The 18,739-nt window shown below is 31.0% G+C and overlaps 3 protein-coding genes across 6 annotated transcripts; 2 read left to right on the top strand and 1 right to left on the bottom strand.

Annotated features, from left to right (window-relative positions):
- Positions 1-551: 551 nt before the first annotated feature.
- On the top strand, positions 552-5,933 carry LOC127287824 (uncharacterized). Its single transcript, XM_051314944.1, has one exon. It carries the CDS (start codon positions 765-767, stop codon positions 5,175-5,177), a length of 4,413 nt encoding a protein of 1,470 aa, XP_051170901.1. The 5' UTR covers positions 552-764; the 3' UTR covers positions 5,178-5,933.
- A 1,964-nt stretch (positions 5,934-7,897) lies between these two features.
- On the bottom strand, positions 7,898-17,413 carry LOC127287823 (uncharacterized). Of its 4 annotated transcripts, none has more exons than XR_007843938.1 (2): positions 15,899-17,413; positions 7,898-8,097 (listed from the first exon to the last, which is right to left on the bottom strand). XR_007843938.1 is itself a non-coding variant. In XM_051314943.1 (2 exons), exons 1-2 carry the CDS (start codon positions 16,138-16,140, stop codon positions 7,983-7,985), a joined length of 357 nt encoding a protein of 118 aa, XP_051170900.1. In that variant the 5' UTR covers positions 16,141-16,875; the 3' UTR covers positions 7,913-7,982. The 4 variants fall into 4 exon arrangements, 2 of the variants coding, with proteins under 2 accessions (XP_051170900.1, XP_051170899.1); XM_051314943.1 differs by having other exon boundaries at positions 7,913-8,097; positions 15,899-16,875; XR_007843937.1 differs by lacking the exon at positions 7,898-8,097 and adding an exon at positions 13,980-15,787.
- LOC127287822 (uncharacterized) lies at positions 8,255-13,604 on the top strand. The gene has a single exon (XM_051314941.1). The coding sequence runs from the start codon at positions 8,436-8,438 to the stop codon at positions 12,846-12,848; it is 4,413 nt and encodes a 1,470-aa protein (XP_051170898.1). The 5' UTR covers positions 8,255-8,435; the 3' UTR covers positions 12,849-13,604.
- Positions 17,414-18,739: the final 1,326 nt, after the last annotated feature.

Raw genomic sequence — 18,739 nt, 5'->3', positions numbered from 1 at the left:
CCTAGTCCACGAGTACGATTTAACCCCGTTGAAGAACCAACAAATTCGCGCTCTCAATCACCCACTCCTATTGGCATTTTGAAACAACCTAACCTAGCTCAACAACCAATGCCTAGCTTTTATCAACCCTATCCTTATTACCCAACTCATTTTAATCAACCACCTTTCATTCCTTACAATCCTTATCAATTTTATCCACCTCCTCAAAAGACGAATGGGCCTAGTAATAACCAATATGGAGGGTCTAGAACGCCCCCACGCGCTCATTCTCCAGCCCCAACTAACGAGAAAAATTTAAACTCCAACGAAGCTCGACGGACAGACGCGACGACGAGTCAAGAAAAACAAGAGCGTCAAGCAACAGTAATGATATTACGCAAACAAGAACAATCATGCAAGCTAGATTCAACAAAGAATCCCCAGTAATAACCTTAAAATCTCCTGATTTCTTGAAATCAAAGGCTTCCTTGTTAGTAGACACTGGTGCTGACGTAAATTTAATAAAATTAGACGTTTTACAACCCGAATTAAATGTAATGATAGACGAAGCTATACAAATTACTGGAATCGCTCCTATAAAAATACCTACACTCGGAACAGTCCAAGTAAAAGTAAATGAAAAACCTGTAACTTTTCAAGTTGTCCCTTCTGATTTTCCTTTACATTCCGATGGTATATTAGGCCGAGAGTATCTGAGGCAAGAAAAGGCTGAAATTTCTTTTTGGCATAATTCCATTGTGACTCATACAAACCCAATTGACCCCATGTTTTTCCAAGATGTAGAATCAATCAAATTTAGAGAAAACTTAGTAGAAAATAAGGAAAATAAAAGAAGAGGATTAACCATCAAAGCCAGGGGAAGACAAGTAATACCTATAGAAGTGTCAAATGACGAAGTAAAAGAAGGTTACTTACCATTAATTAAAACAGATGACGGAATAATAATAGGAGAAGGGATAGTATCTAATAATAATGGACTTTGCCATATTTTTGCAATAAACACTACTTTAGAAGACGTAGAAATAGAAATTCCACCTCAAGAACTCATTCCTTTTGAATATTATCCACTACCAGGAGAAGAAACAGACGAAGAATCTTCAGATGAAGACTACGAACAACCAATAGATAGAATTTCAGCTATAATTAATAACTTAAGATTAGATCATCTAAATGCTGAAGAACAAGAACATGTTAAAGACATAGTAAGAGAGTTTCCTGAAAGTTTTCACTTAACAGGCGAACCTTTAAATCCAACTAACAAAGTAAAACACAAAATTATAACTATAGATGAAATCCCAATTCATACTAGACCATATAGATTCTCTCCAGCTCAAAAAGAAGAAATAGACAAGGTTATAGACCGAATGACATCAGAAGGAGCAATAAAGCCTTCTTCTTCACCTTATAACTCTCCACTACTCATCATACCTAAGAAAATAGATGGAACTGGAAAAAAGAAATGGAGAATAGTAATTGATTTTAGAGCCCTTAATGAAAAGACCGTAGGTGACTTTTATCCACTACCTCATATCACTAGCGTGATCGATTCATTAGGCCAAGCACAGTATTTCTCGGTTTTTGATTTAGCAAGTGGATTTCATCAAATAGAATTAGATCCAGACGATAGACAGAAAACTGCCTTTTCAACAGTACACGGACATTACGAATACGTACGAATGCCTATGGGATTAAAAAACTCTCCAGCGACATTTCAAAGATTAATGGACCAAGTATTACTTGGACTACAAGGTGTAGAATTATTTGTTTACTTAGATGACATAGTAATCCACGCCGAAAATTTACAAGAACACGGCACAAAAGTAAAAAGATTATTACAAAGATTAAAAGAAGCTAATTTAACATTACAACCGGAAAAATGCGAATTCCTGTGTAGAGAAGTAGCATATTTAGGACACATAATTAGTAGTGATGGTGTCAAACCCAATCCAAAAAAGATAGAAGCAGTAGAACACTTTCCAACACCAAAAACACCCAGAAACGTAAAACAATTTCTTGGTCTTGCGGGCTACTACAGAAGATTTATAAAAGACTTTTCAGCAAAAGCAAAACCACTTTCAAATTTATTGAAAAAGAACGTAAAGTTCGAATGGGGACCAGAACAAGACGAAAGTTTTAAAGAATTAAGATCAAATTTATGCAAGAGCCCTATATTACAATATCCTGATTATGATAAAATATTTACGATAACAACAGACGCTTCAGATTTTGCAATAGGCGCCGTTCTTAGTCAAGATAAAGATGGGATAGATCTACCTATAGCATATCTTTCCCGAGTGTTAAACACGCCTGAACAAAATTATTCCACAACTGAGAAAGAATGTTTAGCTGTTTTATATGCAGTTAATCATTTTAGACCCTACATTTACGGTAAAAAGTTCATATTAGTTAGTGACCACGAGCCATTAAAGTGGATTAATTCAATAAAAGACCCTGGACAACGATTAGTTAGATGGAGATTGAGATTAAGAGATTATGAGTATGAATTTAATTATAAACCCGGAAAATTAAATCATAACGCAGACGCTTTATCTCGAAATCCTATTGAATCCATACCAGAGGAATCAAATGCAAGAAAACAAGCAAGAATTTTAATACAAACAAGACAATCAAAAAATTCTCAAATACCTACAGCTCCATCCACAAGTTCAGGAGTTGCTAGCACTTCAACACAAAAGAAGAGAAATCTTCGACAACCAACAAAAATTAAAAGTATAATTAAACCCACCAAGAAATTAGCTACAGATACAAAAATATTAGAGAAAAGCACAATAGGACAACGTGTCTCTCAACGAAATAAAACACAACCACGATCTACAAAAACCAAGGTTATAGACAACACTTCATCAAGTTCCGATTCAGATGAAAATGAGAAACCGCCTATTTGTAAAAAGAGCACTAGCGTTTTACCTAGTCTTATTATACCTACACCTCTCTATGACCCATATGCTCCAAAAAGCGCACCACCCATTGCACCTTTTGAACATCATGAATTAATTGTAGAACCAATAACAGCGAATAAAGAAATAGTAAAAATAGTAAGTCCACCTATAAGTGGAAGTGAAGACAGTTCTTCAGAAGAAGACCATCAAACTCCAATATCAAGGAAGGAAATAGGAAAAGAATTAGAAAAGTCAATTGCTCTATTTGATGAATCAATAGCTAGACATGAAGATTGGTTAATGGAAAAAGAATTACCACCAAGAGATTGGCGTAATGCTTCTGTTGGAGATGATGATCCTGAAATTCACGAAGCAGCAAATGAATATATATCTGGGAATCATTCAGAATTTGCAGAAAAACTAAACGAAATTTTGAAAAATGCTCATAAAGACATACAAGAATTAACTGATATGATCCAAAGTATTGAAAATGAAAATGAAACCGAAAAGAAACAAACTACAGAAAATGTCAACAAGGGTAAAAATGTAACTTTCGTAGATCAACCAAAGAGATCGATAACACCTTTAAGCTTCGATCGACCTCTCGCAATATCAACACCCTTCACACATCCAACAATACCAGAAGAAACGTCTTCATCAGAAGAAGAAAATACAGATGATCAATCGACAATTAATGAGTCTGTAAAGGAACAAACAACAAAGTCGAAAATAAAAACATCTATTGATAGTATTCCTCCAGATATCTCAAATACTATGGCCAACAAATTAGAAAGTTCAACATCAAATATACTTAGTTGCAGAGAGAACTTAACCTACTATCGAAGCAACTACGTTCATTTTCTGTCTGCCGACTGTGAATTTATCACACCAATCGGAAGATTGCTCATTGATATCGGAGCTATCGATCCACAAGAAATAAAATTAAAAAAACCACAAAAAGGACAAATATTAATCACCCCTCGAGGACAGTATAACATTTATACCTTAATAATAAAACACAATCACTTTGATCCATTATTAAAAGATGATGTTTCCAATGCCCTACAAAATTTAAAATTCATTTTACAACAAGAAAATTCAAAAGAATTGAGAATTTCCAGAAGAAATGATCTAACAGATGAATTAATGAGAGGAGGATTAATACAAATATTAAATACAATTTTCCAAAATAGTAACATAAAGGTTACTGTATGTTATGGTCAGGTTACTATTCCAAAAGAAGAAATTCGCGAAGATATAATCAAGGAATACCATAATAGCAAAATAGGAGGACATAAAGGAGTCACAAAAACTTATCGAAGAATACGTGAAAAATTCTTTTGGCCTGGTATCAAAGACCAAGTAACAGAATTTGTTAGAAAATGTCCAACTTGCCAAGAACAAAAACTAGTACGCGTAAGAACAAGAGAACCAATGTTAATTACGGATACACCACTAGACGTTTTTGACAAAGTCTCATTAGACACAGTAGGAAAACTTCCTACAACGCCTGACGGTAATTGTCACATACTTACCATGCAGGATCATTTATCAAAATATTGTATGGCAGTAGCAATCCCTGATGTTTCAACTACAACAATAGCACACGCAGTAGCTGCAGAATTATTCTCTAAATACGGAGCCCCTAAAACAATTCTAACGGATAAAGGAGGAGGATTCATAAGTAAACTAATGAGAAAATTATCAAAAATCTTTGGAGTACAACAAGTAACAACTTCAGGATATAGACCTCAAACAAACGGCAGCTTAGAAAGAAGCCACATAGTCCTTATAGATTTTCTAAAACAATATTCCAAAAATTATGACGATTGGGACAAACTACTACCATTTTGCATGTTCGCCTATAACACATCCGTTCATGAGGCAACAAACTTCACTCCTTTCGAATTAGTATTTGGAAAAACAGCCAGAACCCCTAGCTCCTTTCCCCCAGAAGAAAAACTAGAAACGTACGGTTCATATTTAGTAGAATTAATATCTAGATTAACGGAAATAAAAAACATGGCTGCGAAAAATCTCATTCAATCTAAATTAAATTCAAAAGAAAATTACGATAGGAAACTTAAACCCTTTTTAGGAAAAATAGGAGATAAAGCTTATGTCCTAAGGGAAGTCAAGAAAAGTAAATTCGAGCCATATTATCACGGACCTTACGAAATTGTGGATATCTTAGACAAACATACCGCAATTTTAATCACCAATGAGGGTCAAAGATTTCAAAAACACATAGACAAACTAAAGCTTGCTTACGAATAAGAATAATAACACAATTTTATGTTTTTAGATGGCAGAAATGGTATTAACATCACCTCCCCTACAAGGAGAATTAATCTTAATTGATATATTCCCAAAGGGAAACATCGATGAAATAGAATTTCCTAAAGGAATTCTCGAAGAACTGGCCTCTGAATACAACCTTAATAAACCTAAATATTCAATTAAACATGTAACAGGTCCCCCTAATAACAGACGATATGATGTAGAATGTGTAGTTACTGATCTAATTAATAACAATGTTTTCACAGCAAGTACTAGAAACATGAGAAAAATAAAAGATGGTGAACACACCACTGCGCGTAAAATATTAAAACTTCTAAACAGAACTTATTATTTCTCTGAAGAAGAAAAAGAACCAAATTCCAAAGGAAAAACTTATGTCATGTGTCAAGAAGACACTTCAATTTTAAAAATCAAATTATTCAAATGGACTAACTGCTGTGAACTATGCTATCAAAGAGGTCATGTTAAAACACAATGTAACGGTCCCTTCAGGAATAAAAAATTATTCCCAAACTCTCATACAAAATTAATAAATAATGATGAATTCTGGGAAATCCCTGGAAAACCAATTACTCTAAAACAAGAAAACTGGGAGATTCCAGAATCCGCGAAAACGGAACAAAAAAAAGATTCCTGGGATTTCCCAGAAGCTTTCTTTGATTAATTAATGTTAAAATTACAACAAAGAATGGCAACTAGTAAAAAAAAAAAAAAAAAAAAAAAAAAAAAAAATTTTTTCAAATGTACATATATATGCATATATACCTAATTATAATTAAATAAAAAATCATGAAAATATTAATTATCATTAGCATAATCTCTAAATATTATATTATTATAAATAAATTATTTAATACCATATAACACTAAAATAAACTATTAGATATATACATGTATATATATATATGCAAATAACAATAAATATCATAATTAGTTATATAACAATGTAATCACCATATTAAATTTCAAAACAATAAAAATTATATAATCAAAAAAAAAAAAGAGAGAAAGAAAAAGAAAGACGAAAGAAAATGAAGGAAGGGGATTTGGAGGTCGCCTTCTTCTTTCCTCTTTATTAAAAAAAAAAAAAAAAAAAAAAAAAAAAAAAAAAAAAAAAAAATTTAAAAAAAAAAAAAAAAAAAAATTTTACAAGTTGTTAATAATAAAATAACACTAATAATAAAAGCATATAATTAATAATCAATTATTAATACAATTAATTAATTAAATTATCGACTTCACTACTAGTACTTAATTCAATATATCTATCGATATATCGATCGATATATCGTTCGAATTCTTTCATCAAATAAGCTAGTAAATAATTAAGTTCTCTATTTAATAACAATTAGATAATTTAATTAACAACAGAATAAATAAATTATTAATAAAAAGATAATTAATAAGGACAAAATTCATAAAAAGAACCAAAAGTGAATAAATCTTTAGATATCACTCATCGATATATCGAAAGATATTTATATCGATAAATTAGCACAGCGAATTATATAAAAATCCGAATCAAACAATACTACTAACAATAAACAATAATTAATTACAATTAACTATAATATTTGAAAGTCCCTAGAAAGATAAAAATTTTAAAATTCCTTATATGACACAATTTCAAAAACAAGATATTAATAAAAAAAAAAAATTTTTTCACTCCACAGATGAATATTCCAATCCTGGGTTCCATCTCTGAGACAATGGATTACATTTCCGTTGCTTTTAAACTACTATTATTATTATTAGCAATAATAGTTATTAAAAACCTATATATTTGCTACAAAGTAATTTCGATGAGGAGACGCAGATCAAATAACCCGTCCCATATCTAAAAACCATTGAGGACAATGGAAGTTTTAAGGAGGGAGGACTGGCCACAAAAATTTCAAAATTTCAAAAAAAAAAAAAAAAAAAAAAAAAAAAAAAATATCATGTTTTACTCTTAAAGAAAGCCTCAATTACAACATAGACGCTACAGCAAAGGTTTTTGACGTCATCCGTATATCGACCGCAACCATCGATCCTCTCGCGCTCGAAACCATGTATCGCGTACTCTTTATCTCACTCCCCGTTCGCACCGTAGCAACCCAACCGCTTCACGCGCACCGACCTGGTACGTCATTCGAACGTGTCCAGACCGTATATCGACGCAACTATCGATCGACTCGACCGTCATTCGATACTTCAGCGCTGTATACTATACGTCAGAAATACAATCTAATAAGAACCGTTCAAGATAGTCACAATATTATTCAGTGAACTATACTTAATAAAAATAAATCATGATTGAAATTATTAGTTAACCTTAAATAACGTATAACTGATAAAACCACTTATAAGTAAACATAAAAATTATAAATCATTAAATTAAAACTAAAAAATTCAATCTTGATCAAAACAAAATATATTAATATATAGATATATTAAGAGATTGATGTATGTATATATATGTATATGTATATATATATGTATGTGTATATATGTATGAATCAAAATAAAACTAAGTGCGCATGCTCTAACTCAAATATATAAAAATTTCTTATTCCTTCTTTTTCTTTAAAAATTAAAATTACAAAATAATTACTATTATGAATAAATTATTATAAAGTTTTACAATTGAATTAATTATAATATTTTGGGGTAAACAAATAAGAGAAACAAGAAGTACAGAAGGATATAAATGTTTTATTTTAACATCAATGATATCATATAAATGTGTAAATTGTGTAAATATTGCGTTGTGTAATATGTATGTGAGAAAAACCACAAAAATTAATCATCCTCTGAGTTGACGGCAAATAATTCTCCACAAAGACAGTTTCCATACAGATATGTTGGTGGATAAATTCGACCACAGGAACAGATTTTAACATCTGAAGGACCAGCACTGAGAACAAAATCAAAAAAAAAAAAAAAAAAAAGAGAAGAAGATTATCTTACAGAAAAAGAAATAGATACAATTGTATATAAACAAATTTTGCGAAATTCAACTAATTACCTTTCCGTATTTGAAGACGAAGTCAAGGAATCTATGACTCTAGGAAAACCCCACTCGGAACAGTCCAAGTAAAAGTAAATGAAAAACCTGTAACTTTTCAAGTTGTCCCTTCTGATTTTCCTTTACATTCCGATGGTATATTAGGCCGAGAGTATCTGAGGCAAGAAAAGGCTGAAATTTCTTTTTGGCATAATTCCATTGTGACTCATACAAACCCAATTGACCCCATGTTTTTCCAAGATGTAGAATCAATCAAATTTAGAGAAAACTTAGTAGAAAATAAGGAAAATAAAAGAAGAGGATTAACCATCAAAGCCAGGGGAAGACAAGTAATACCTATAGAAGTGTCAAATGACGAAGTAAAAGAAGGTTACTTACCATTAATTAAAACAGATGACGGAATAATAATAGGAGAAGGGATAGTATCTAATAATAATGGACTTTGCCATATTTTTGCAATAAACACTACTTTAGAAGACGTAGAAATAGAAATTCCACCTCAAGAACTCATTCCTTTTGAATATTATCCACTACCAGGAGAAGAAACAGACGAAGAATCTTCAGATGAAGACTACGAACAACCAATAGATAGAATTTCAGCTATAATTAATAACTTAAGATTAGATCATCTAAATGCTGAAGAACAAGAACATGTTAAAGACATAGTAAGAGAGTTTCCTGAAAGTTTTCACTTAACAGGCGAACCTTTAAATCCAACTAACAAAGTAAAACACAAAATTATAACTATAGATGAAATCCCAATTCATACTAGACCATATAGATTCTCTCCAGCTCAAAAAGAAGAAATAGACAAGGTTATAGACCGAATGACATCAGAAGGAGCAATAAAGCCTTCTTCTTCACCTTATAACTCTCCACTACTCATCATACCTAAGAAAATAGATGGAACTGGAAAAAAGAAATGGAGAATAGTAATTGATTTTAGAGCCCTTAATGAAAAGACCGTAGGTGACTTTTATCCACTACCTCATATCACTAGCGTGATCGATTCATTAGGCCAAGCACAGTATTTCTCGGTTTTTGATTTAGCAAGTGGATTTCATCAAATAGAATTAGATCCAGACGATAGACAGAAAACTGCCTTTTCAACAGTACACGGACATTACGAATACGTACGAATGCCTATGGGATTAAAAAACTCTCCAGCGACATTTCAAAGATTAATGGACCAAGTATTACTTGGACTACAAGGTGTAGAATTATTTGTTTACTTAGATGACATAGTAATCCACGCCGAAAATTTACAAGAACACGGCACAAAAGTAAAAAGATTATTACAAAGATTAAAAGAAGCTAATTTAACATTACAACCGGAAAAATGCGAATTCCTGTGTAGAGAAGTAGCATATTTAGGACACATAATTAGTAGTGATGGTGTCAAACCCAATCCAAAAAAGATAGAAGCAGTAGAACACTTTCCAACACCAAAAACACCCAGAAACGTAAAACAATTTCTTGGTCTTGCGGGCTACTACAGAAGATTTATAAAAGACTTTTCAGCAAAAGCAAAACCACTTTCAAATTTATTGAAAAAGAACGTAAAGTTCGAATGGGGACCAGAACAAGACGAAAGTTTTAAAGAATTAAGATCAAATTTATGCAAGAGCCCTATATTACAATATCCTGATTATGATAAAATATTTACGATAACAACAGACGCTTCAGATTTTGCAATAGGCGCCGTTCTTAGTCAAGATAAAGATGGGATAGATCTACCTATAGCATATCTTTCCCGAGTGTTAAACACGCCTGAACAAAATTATTCCACAACTGAGAAAGAATGTTTAGCTGTTTTATATGCAGTTAATCATTTTAGACCCTACATTTACGGTAAAAAGTTCATATTAGTTAGTGACCACGAGCCATTAAAGTGGATTAATTCAATAAAAGACCCTGGACAACGATTAGTTAGATGGAGATTGAGATTAAGAGATTATGAGTATGAATTTAATTATAAACCCGGAAAATTAAATCATAACGCAGACGCTTTATCTCGAAATCCTATTGAATCCATACCAGAGGAATCAAATGCAAGAAAACAAGCAAGAATTTTAATACAAACAAGACAATCAAAAAATTCTCAAATACCTACAGCTCCATCCACAAGTTCAGGAGTTGCTAGCACTTCAACACAAAAGAAGAGAAATCTTCGACAACCAACAAAAATTAAAAGTATAATTAAACCCACCAAGAAATTAGCTACAGATACAAAAATATTAGAGAAAAGCACAATAGGACAACGTGTCTCTCAACGAAATAAAACACAACCACGATCTACAAAAACCAAGGTTATAGACAACACTTCATCAAGTTCCGATTCAGATGAAAATGAGAAACCGCCTATTTGTAAAAAGAGCACTAGCGTTTTACCTAGTCTTATTATACCTACACCTCTCTATGACCCATATGCTCCAAAAAGCGCACCACCCATTGCACCTTTTGAACATCATGAATTAATTGTAGAACCAATAACAGCGAATAAAGAAATAGTAAAAATAGTAAGTCCACCTATAAGTGGAAGTGAAGACAGTTCTTCAGAAGAAGACCATCAAACTCCAATATCAAGGAAGGAAATAGGAAAAGAATTAGAAAAGTCAATTGCTCTATTTGATGAATCAATAGCTAGACATGAAGATTGGTTAATGGAAAAAGAATTACCACCAAGAGATTGGCGTAATGCTTCTGTTGGAGATGATGATCCTGAAATTCACGAAGCAGCAAATGAATATATATCTGGGAATCATTCAGAATTTGCAGAAAAACTAAACGAAATTTTGAAAAATGCTCATAAAGACATACAAGAATTAACTGATATGATCCAAAGTATTGAAAATGAAAATGAAACCGAAAAGAAACAAACTACAGAAAATGTCAACAAGGGTAAAAATGTAACTTTCGTAGATCAACCAAAGAGATCGATAACACCTTTAAGCTTCGATCGACCTCTCGCAATATCAACACCCTTCACACATCCAACAATACCAGAAGAAACGTCTTCATCAGAAGAAGAAAATACAGATGATCAATCGACAATTAATGAGTCTGTAAAGGAACAAACAACAAAGTCGAAAATAAAAACATCTATTGATAGTATTCCTCCAGATATCTCAAATACTATGGCCAACAAATTAGAAAGTTCAACATCAAATATACTTAGTTGCAGAGAGAACTTAACCTACTATCGAAGCAACTACGTTCATTTTCTGTCTGCCGACTGTGAATTTATCACACCAATCGGAAGATTGCTCATTGATATCGGAGCTATCGATCCACAAGAAATAAAATTAAAAAAACCACAAAAAGGACAAATATTAATCACCCCTCGAGGACAGTATAACATTTATACCTTAATAATAAAACACAATCACTTTGATCCATTATTAAAAGATGATGTTTCCAATGCCCTACAAAATTTAAAATTCATTTTACAACAAGAAAATTCAAAAGAATTGAGAATTTCCAGAAGAAATGATCTAACAGATGAATTAATGAGAGGAGGATTAATACAAATATTAAATACAATTTTCCAAAATAGTAACATAAAGGTTACTGTATGTTATGGTCAGGTTACTATTCCAAAAGAAGAAATTCGCGAAGATATAATCAAGGAATACCATAATAGCAAAATAGGAGGACATAAAGGAGTCACAAAAACTTATCGAAGAATACGTGAAAAATTCTTTTGGCCTGGTATCAAAGACCAAGTAACAGAATTTGTTAGAAAATGTCCAACTTGCCAAGAACAAAAACTAGTACGCGTAAGAACAAGAGAACCAATGTTAATTACGGATACACCACTAGACGTTTTTGACAAAGTCTCATTAGACACAGTAGGAAAACTTCCTACAACGCCTGACGGTAATTGTCACATACTTACCATGCAGGATCATTTATCAAAATATTGTATGGCAGTAGCAATCCCTGATGTTTCAACTACAACAATAGCACACGCAGTAGCTGCAGAATTATTCTCTAAATACGGAGCCCCTAAAACAATTCTAACGGATAAAGGAGGAGGATTCATAAGTAAACTAATGAGAAAATTATCAAAAATCTTTGGAGTACAACAAGTAACAACTTCAGGATATAGACCTCAAACAAACGGCAGCTTAGAAAGAAGCCACATAGTCCTTATAGATTTTCTAAAACAATATTCCAAAAATTATGACGATTGGGACAAACTACTACCATTTTGCATGTTCGCCTATAACACATCCGTTCATGAGGCAACAAACTTCACTCCTTTCGAATTAGTATTTGGAAAAACAGCCAGAACCCCTAGCTCCTTTCCCCCAGAAGAAAAACTAGAAACGTACGGTTCATATTTAGTAGAATTAATATCTAGATTAACGGAAATAAAAAACATGGCTGCGAAAAATCTCATTCAATCTAAATTAAATTCAAAAGAAAATTACGATAGGAAACTTAAACCCTTTTTAGGAAAAATAGGAGATAAAGCTTATGTCCTAAGGGAAGTCAAGAAAAGTAAATTCGAGCCATATTATCACGGACCTTACGAAATTGTGGATATCTTAGACAAACATACCGCAATTTTAATCACCAATGAGGGTCAAAGATTTCAAAAACACATAGACAAACTAAAGCTTGCTTACGAATAAGAATAATAACACAATTTTATGTTTTTAGATGGCAGAAATGGTATTAACATCACCTCCCCTACAAGGAGAATTAATCTTAATTGATATATTCCCAAAGGGAAACATCGATGAAATAGAATTTCCTAAAGGAATTCTCGAAGAACTGGCCTCTGAATACAACCTTAATAAACCTAAATATTCAATTAAACATGTAACAGGTCCCCCTAATAACAGACGATATGATGTAGAATGTGTAGTTACTGATCTAATTAATAACAATGTTTTCACAGCAAGTACTAGAAACATGAGAAAAATAAAAGATGGTGAACACACCACTGCGCGTAAAATATTAAAACTTCTAAACAGAACTTATTATTTCTCTGAAGAAGAAAAAGAACCAAATTCCAAAGGAAAAACTTATGTCATGTGTCAAGAAGACACTTCAATTTTAAAAATCAAATTATTCAAATGGACTAACTGCTGTGAACTATGCTATCAAAGAGGTCATGTTAAAACACAATGTAACGGTCCCTTCAGGAATAAAAAATTATTCCCAAACTCTCATACAAAATTAATAAATAATGATGAATTCTGGGAAATCCCTGGAAAACCAATTACTCTAAAACAAGAAAACTGGGAGATTCCAGAATCCGCGAAAACGGAACAAAAAAAAGATTCCTGGGATTTCCCAGAAGCTTTCTTTGATTAATTAATGTTAAAATTACAACAAAGAATGGCAACTAGTAAAAAAAAAAAAAAAAAAAAAAAAAAAAAAAATTTTTTCAAATGTACATATATATGCATATATACCTAATTATAATTAAATAAAAAATCATGAAAATATTAATTATCATTAGCATAATCTCTAAATATTATATTATTATAAATAAATTATTTAATACCATATAACACTAAAATAAACTATTAGATATATACATGTATATATATATATGCAAATAACAATAAATATCATAATTAGTTATATAACAATGTAATCACCATATTAAATTTCAAAACAATAAAAATTATATAATCAAAAAAAAAAAAGAGAGAAAGAAAAAGAAAGACGAAAGAAAATGAAGGAAGGGGATTTGGAGGTCGCCTTCTTCTTTCCTCTTTATTAAAAAAAAAAAAAAAAAAAAAAAAAAAAAAAAAAAAAAAAAAAAAAAAAAAATTTAAAAAAAAAAAAAAAAAAAAAATTTTACAAGTTGTTAATAATAAAATAACACTAATAATAAAAGCATATAATTAATAATCAATTATTAATACAATTAATTAATTAAATTATCGACTTCACTACTAGTACTTAATTCAATATATCTATCGATATATCGATCGATATATCGTTCGAATTCTTTCATCAAATAAGCTAGTAAATAATTAAGTTCTCTATTTAATAACAATTAGATAATTTAATTAACAACAGAATAAATAAATTATTAATAAAAAGATAATTAATAAGGACAAAATTCATAAAAAGAACCAAAAGTGAATAAATCTTTAGATATCACTCATCGATATATCGAAAGATATTTATATCGATAAATTAGCACAGCGAATTATATAAAAATCCGAATCAAACAATACTACTAACAATAAACAATAATTAATTACAATTAACTATAATATTTGAAAGTCCCTAGAAAGATAAAAATTTTAAAATTCCTTATATGACACAATTTCAAAAACAAGATATTAATAAAAAAAAAAAATTTTTTCACTCCACAGATGAATATTCCAATCCTGGGTTCCATCTCTGAGACAATGGATTACATTTCCGTTGCTTTTAAACTACTATTATTATTATTAGCAATAATAGTTATTAAAAACCTATATATTTGCTACAAAGTAATTTCGATGAGGAGACGCAGATCAAATAACCCGTCCCATATCTAAAAACCATTGAGGACAATGGAAGTTTTAAGGAGGGAGGACTGGCCACAAAAATTTCAAAATTTCAAAAAAAAAAAAAAAAAAAAAAAAAAAAAAAAAAAATATCATGTTTTACTCTTAAAGAAAGCCTCAATTACAACATAGACGCTACAGCAAAGGTTTTTGACGTCATCCGTATATCGACCGCAACCATCGATCCTCTCGCGCTCGAAACCATGTATCGCGTACTCTTTATCTCACTCCCCGTTCGCACCGTAGCAACCCAACCGCTTCACGCGCACCGACCTGGTACGTCATTCGAACGTGTCCAGACCGTATATCGACGCAACTATCGATCGACTCGACCGTCATTCGATACTTCAGCGCTGTATACTATACGTCAGAAATACAATCTAATAAGAACCGTTCAAGATAGTCACAATATTATTCAGTGAACTATACTTAATAAAAATAAATCATGATTGAAATTATTAGTTAACCTTAAATAACGTATAACTGATAAAACCACTTATAAGTAAACATAAAAATTATAAATCATTAAATTAAAACTAAAAAATTCAATCTTGATCAAAACAAAATATATTAATATATAGATATATTAAGAGATTGATGTATGTATATATATGTATATGTATATATATATGTATGTGTATATATGTATGAATCAAAATAAAACTAAGTGCGCATGCTCTAACTCAAATATATAAAAATTTCTTATTCCTTCTTTTTCTTTAAAAATTAAAATTACAAAATAATTACTATTATGAATAAATTATTATAAAGTTTTACAATTGAATGACATTAATTATAATATTTTGGGGTAAACAAATAAGAGAAACAAGAAGTACAGAAGGATATAAATGTTTTATTTTAACATCAACGATATCATATAAATGTGTAAATTGTGTAAATATTGCGTTGTGTAATATGTATGTGAGAAAAAGCACAAAAATTAATCATCCTCTGAGTTGAAGGCAAATAATTCTCCACAAAGACAGTTTCCATACAGATATGTTGGTGGATAAATTCGACCACAGGAACAGATTTTAACATCTGAAGGACCAGCACTGAGAACAAAATCAAAAAAAAAAAAAAAAAAAAGAGAAGAAGATTATCTTACAGAAAAAGAAATAGATACAATTGTATATAAACAAATTTTGCGAAATTCAACTAATTACCTTTCCGTATTTGAAGACGAAGTCAAGGAATCTATGACTCTAGGAAAACCCCACATAAAATTAGTAATGGATCTATTTAACTCAAAAGCTTCCTCCATGCTTTCTTTTTTTGCTTGCTCCAGCTGTGATAAACGTATTAATTCCAAATTTTTGTATCGCTGTTGAGCCTTTTTACTAGGGCGACCCCTTTTTCTCTTTTCATCGACCAACGTAAGTCTCTCGATGTTGTCCACCACTTGCATATTATGCAATAATGAAACTGACAATGCGTTAACTTTATAAAGGAAATGATTCAATTCATATGGATGTTCTGCAACTAGATTGGCTGCAACATAAAAAGAAAAGAGAAAAGACAATTATTATTCGCGCGCCACATTCAGTTCCTCCTCAATAAACAAAGAACTATTAGCTATAATTAATTCACGTAGTTCACGAGACGAAACTTGTAATAAAACTCCGCGACGTCGATGGTCTAGTTTTTGAACAACTTTAAAGTCATTAATTGTCACTGTTAAGTTTAGTTTGTCTCGACAGAAAACGGTCATACGATCGACAGCAGTTTCTGCTGTCGATCTCCAAAAAGCCACGTAAAAGAGGCCTAATCTATCTTCAACACGAGATAATCTGAGGGAAATAGCTTTCCACCTAGGCACGGAGTCCTCATGACTCACAAGATTGGAAAACTGAGGATTAATCGCATCATTAAAGGGTTCAAGATTGGAAAGCTGAGGATTAATCGCATCATTAAAAGGTTCAAGATCGAAATTATTGACAAAATCCTCAAAATTCGAGGCACTTGAATTAACTGAATCAAAAAGAAATGGAACAGAATTTAGAAACAAAACACTATCTTCTTCGGTCCAAACGCTTAATGATTCACTCATAATTAATGCAGTCATTAATTAAAGAAAATCCAATTAATACTAACTATTAGAAGATGGAGTACAAACAGACAGATCCAAGGGAACATCCCCACTATCAATATCCCTCCACAAAACTGTTGAAGTTGTTGATGAACAGCTTTCCGACATCTTTACAAAGAGATTGCACAAACAATACTGAATACACACCCTATGCGTACGTGACAAACCAGGACAAAAAAATTGACAGCGATGAAGAATTACAAAAATTCGTAAACGTGCAAATCAGCCAAAGGTTACAGAATATACATTACTACTTACCTTAAGGATAAGGTTACACATAACACTTAGACACTACACTGTATACATTTCAAAACATACGAGAATCATAGAGTCTGCAATTCCTTATCTATTATGTATCTTTAATTGTTCAAACCTTATTGTAACAAAACAAATTAATTTAACATAAACAATTTATCGAGACGATAAATAATTTAAGGAGGGAGGACTGTTACATCCCGAGATATAACTTTTTATTCCACGGCATAAAATTTTATTATTATATATGTGTGTATGTATGTATGTATATATATATATATATAAAAGAAAACAATAATAGTAAAATATGTATCATAAGTTAAAATAAATTAAAGTATTGTTAATGAAATTAATTAAGCATGTATATACACCTATATTTAAATATATAAGAAAATATAACACTCTACATTACCTTATGTGAGTTTCACATAAGATAATTGATTATAGTTTCGACCAAGATCTAATGAAACGAGAAACAACAGTCGGTTAATTACCTACTTATATTACTCATGATAAGAGATCAACTGTCGCTATAAGATGACTAATTGTCTGTTGGTAAATTATCATTGAGTTGTATATCTGTAATGGATAATATATTTAAACAAAAGAGACAAAATAAATGTTAAAATTATAAATAATCAATTAAAAGATTAATTAGATCTATGTAAAGAGAAGAATTAACATTAAACTATTCTTAAAGTGCATTAAGTATTAATAAGTAGTTAATAAATAAAATAATTAGTTGTAATACCTTTTAACGTATAATCAATAAAAGTAGAACAATTATTGATAAAACAATTATTAGAAAACGATAAAGCTAATAAACCATTGTTGATAATTATTAAAATCTTATTAATAAATAATGTACATGAATAGTGTAATAAAAGGCACGTGCTCCTTACAAAATTACGCCGACACATGCTTCTTACAAATTTACGCCGACACATGCTTCTTACAAATTTACGCCGACACAGGCTTCTTACAAATTTTTATCAGTGTGTAATTATTACAAATTTTCACAAACAAATTATAGTATATAAACCCCTGTTTTCTTAGCAACAGTCGTCAAAATACTCCGGTGAGCTTCTGCCCGAACGGTATCGTTGAGTCGGCCCTTCGATCGTTTAGTTGAGTTGTTAGAATCAGTGTTATACAAAAGCTAAATTGTTTTCTGTAAGGAGATAATTTGCACTACCCTTCAATTCAATTAATACTTTCGTCGTATAACAGTTCATTTAATTATTCTCTTTCTAATTTAAATTTATAAAATTAGTGCAAGTTCTTTCTAAACACTAAGAAAACAAGTTTTCTTTTGTATCAAGGTACAGTGTCAGAAAGAACACTTAGAGTTTGTAAAATAACTGTTCAAATAGTTGTTTTTAGTGCTAAAAGTGTCTAAAAACGAACTGAAAATCTTATATCATTGTACAACCTGTGAAGCGGCTACGTACAACTGGTTGCATCCTGTCATTGTAAACTTCATTAACACAAATCTTTCAAAATTGTAAGTAAAATCAATTGTTTATAAATTTTAATTGTTAATAAATACTACATAAAAAGGAATATGCATATAATTATTTAACGAGAACCCGTAGTTCTTTCAAAGTCAAACGAATCCACACTTAAAAATAAATGTCAAGTCTTACCAACTTGACTAATCAGC

The sequence above is a fragment of the Leptopilina boulardi genome, unplaced genomic scaffold, assembly GCF_019393585.1.
Source record: "Leptopilina boulardi isolate dan_hultmark-lab unplaced genomic scaffold, ZJU_Lbou_2.1 LbouV2_373, whole genome shotgun sequence".
NCBI classification, from domain to species: Eukaryota; Metazoa; Arthropoda; class Insecta; order Hymenoptera; family Figitidae; genus Leptopilina; species Leptopilina boulardi.
The sequence above is the reverse complement of the archived record's forward strand: the minus strand, read 5'-3'. Positions and strand labels throughout refer to the sequence as shown.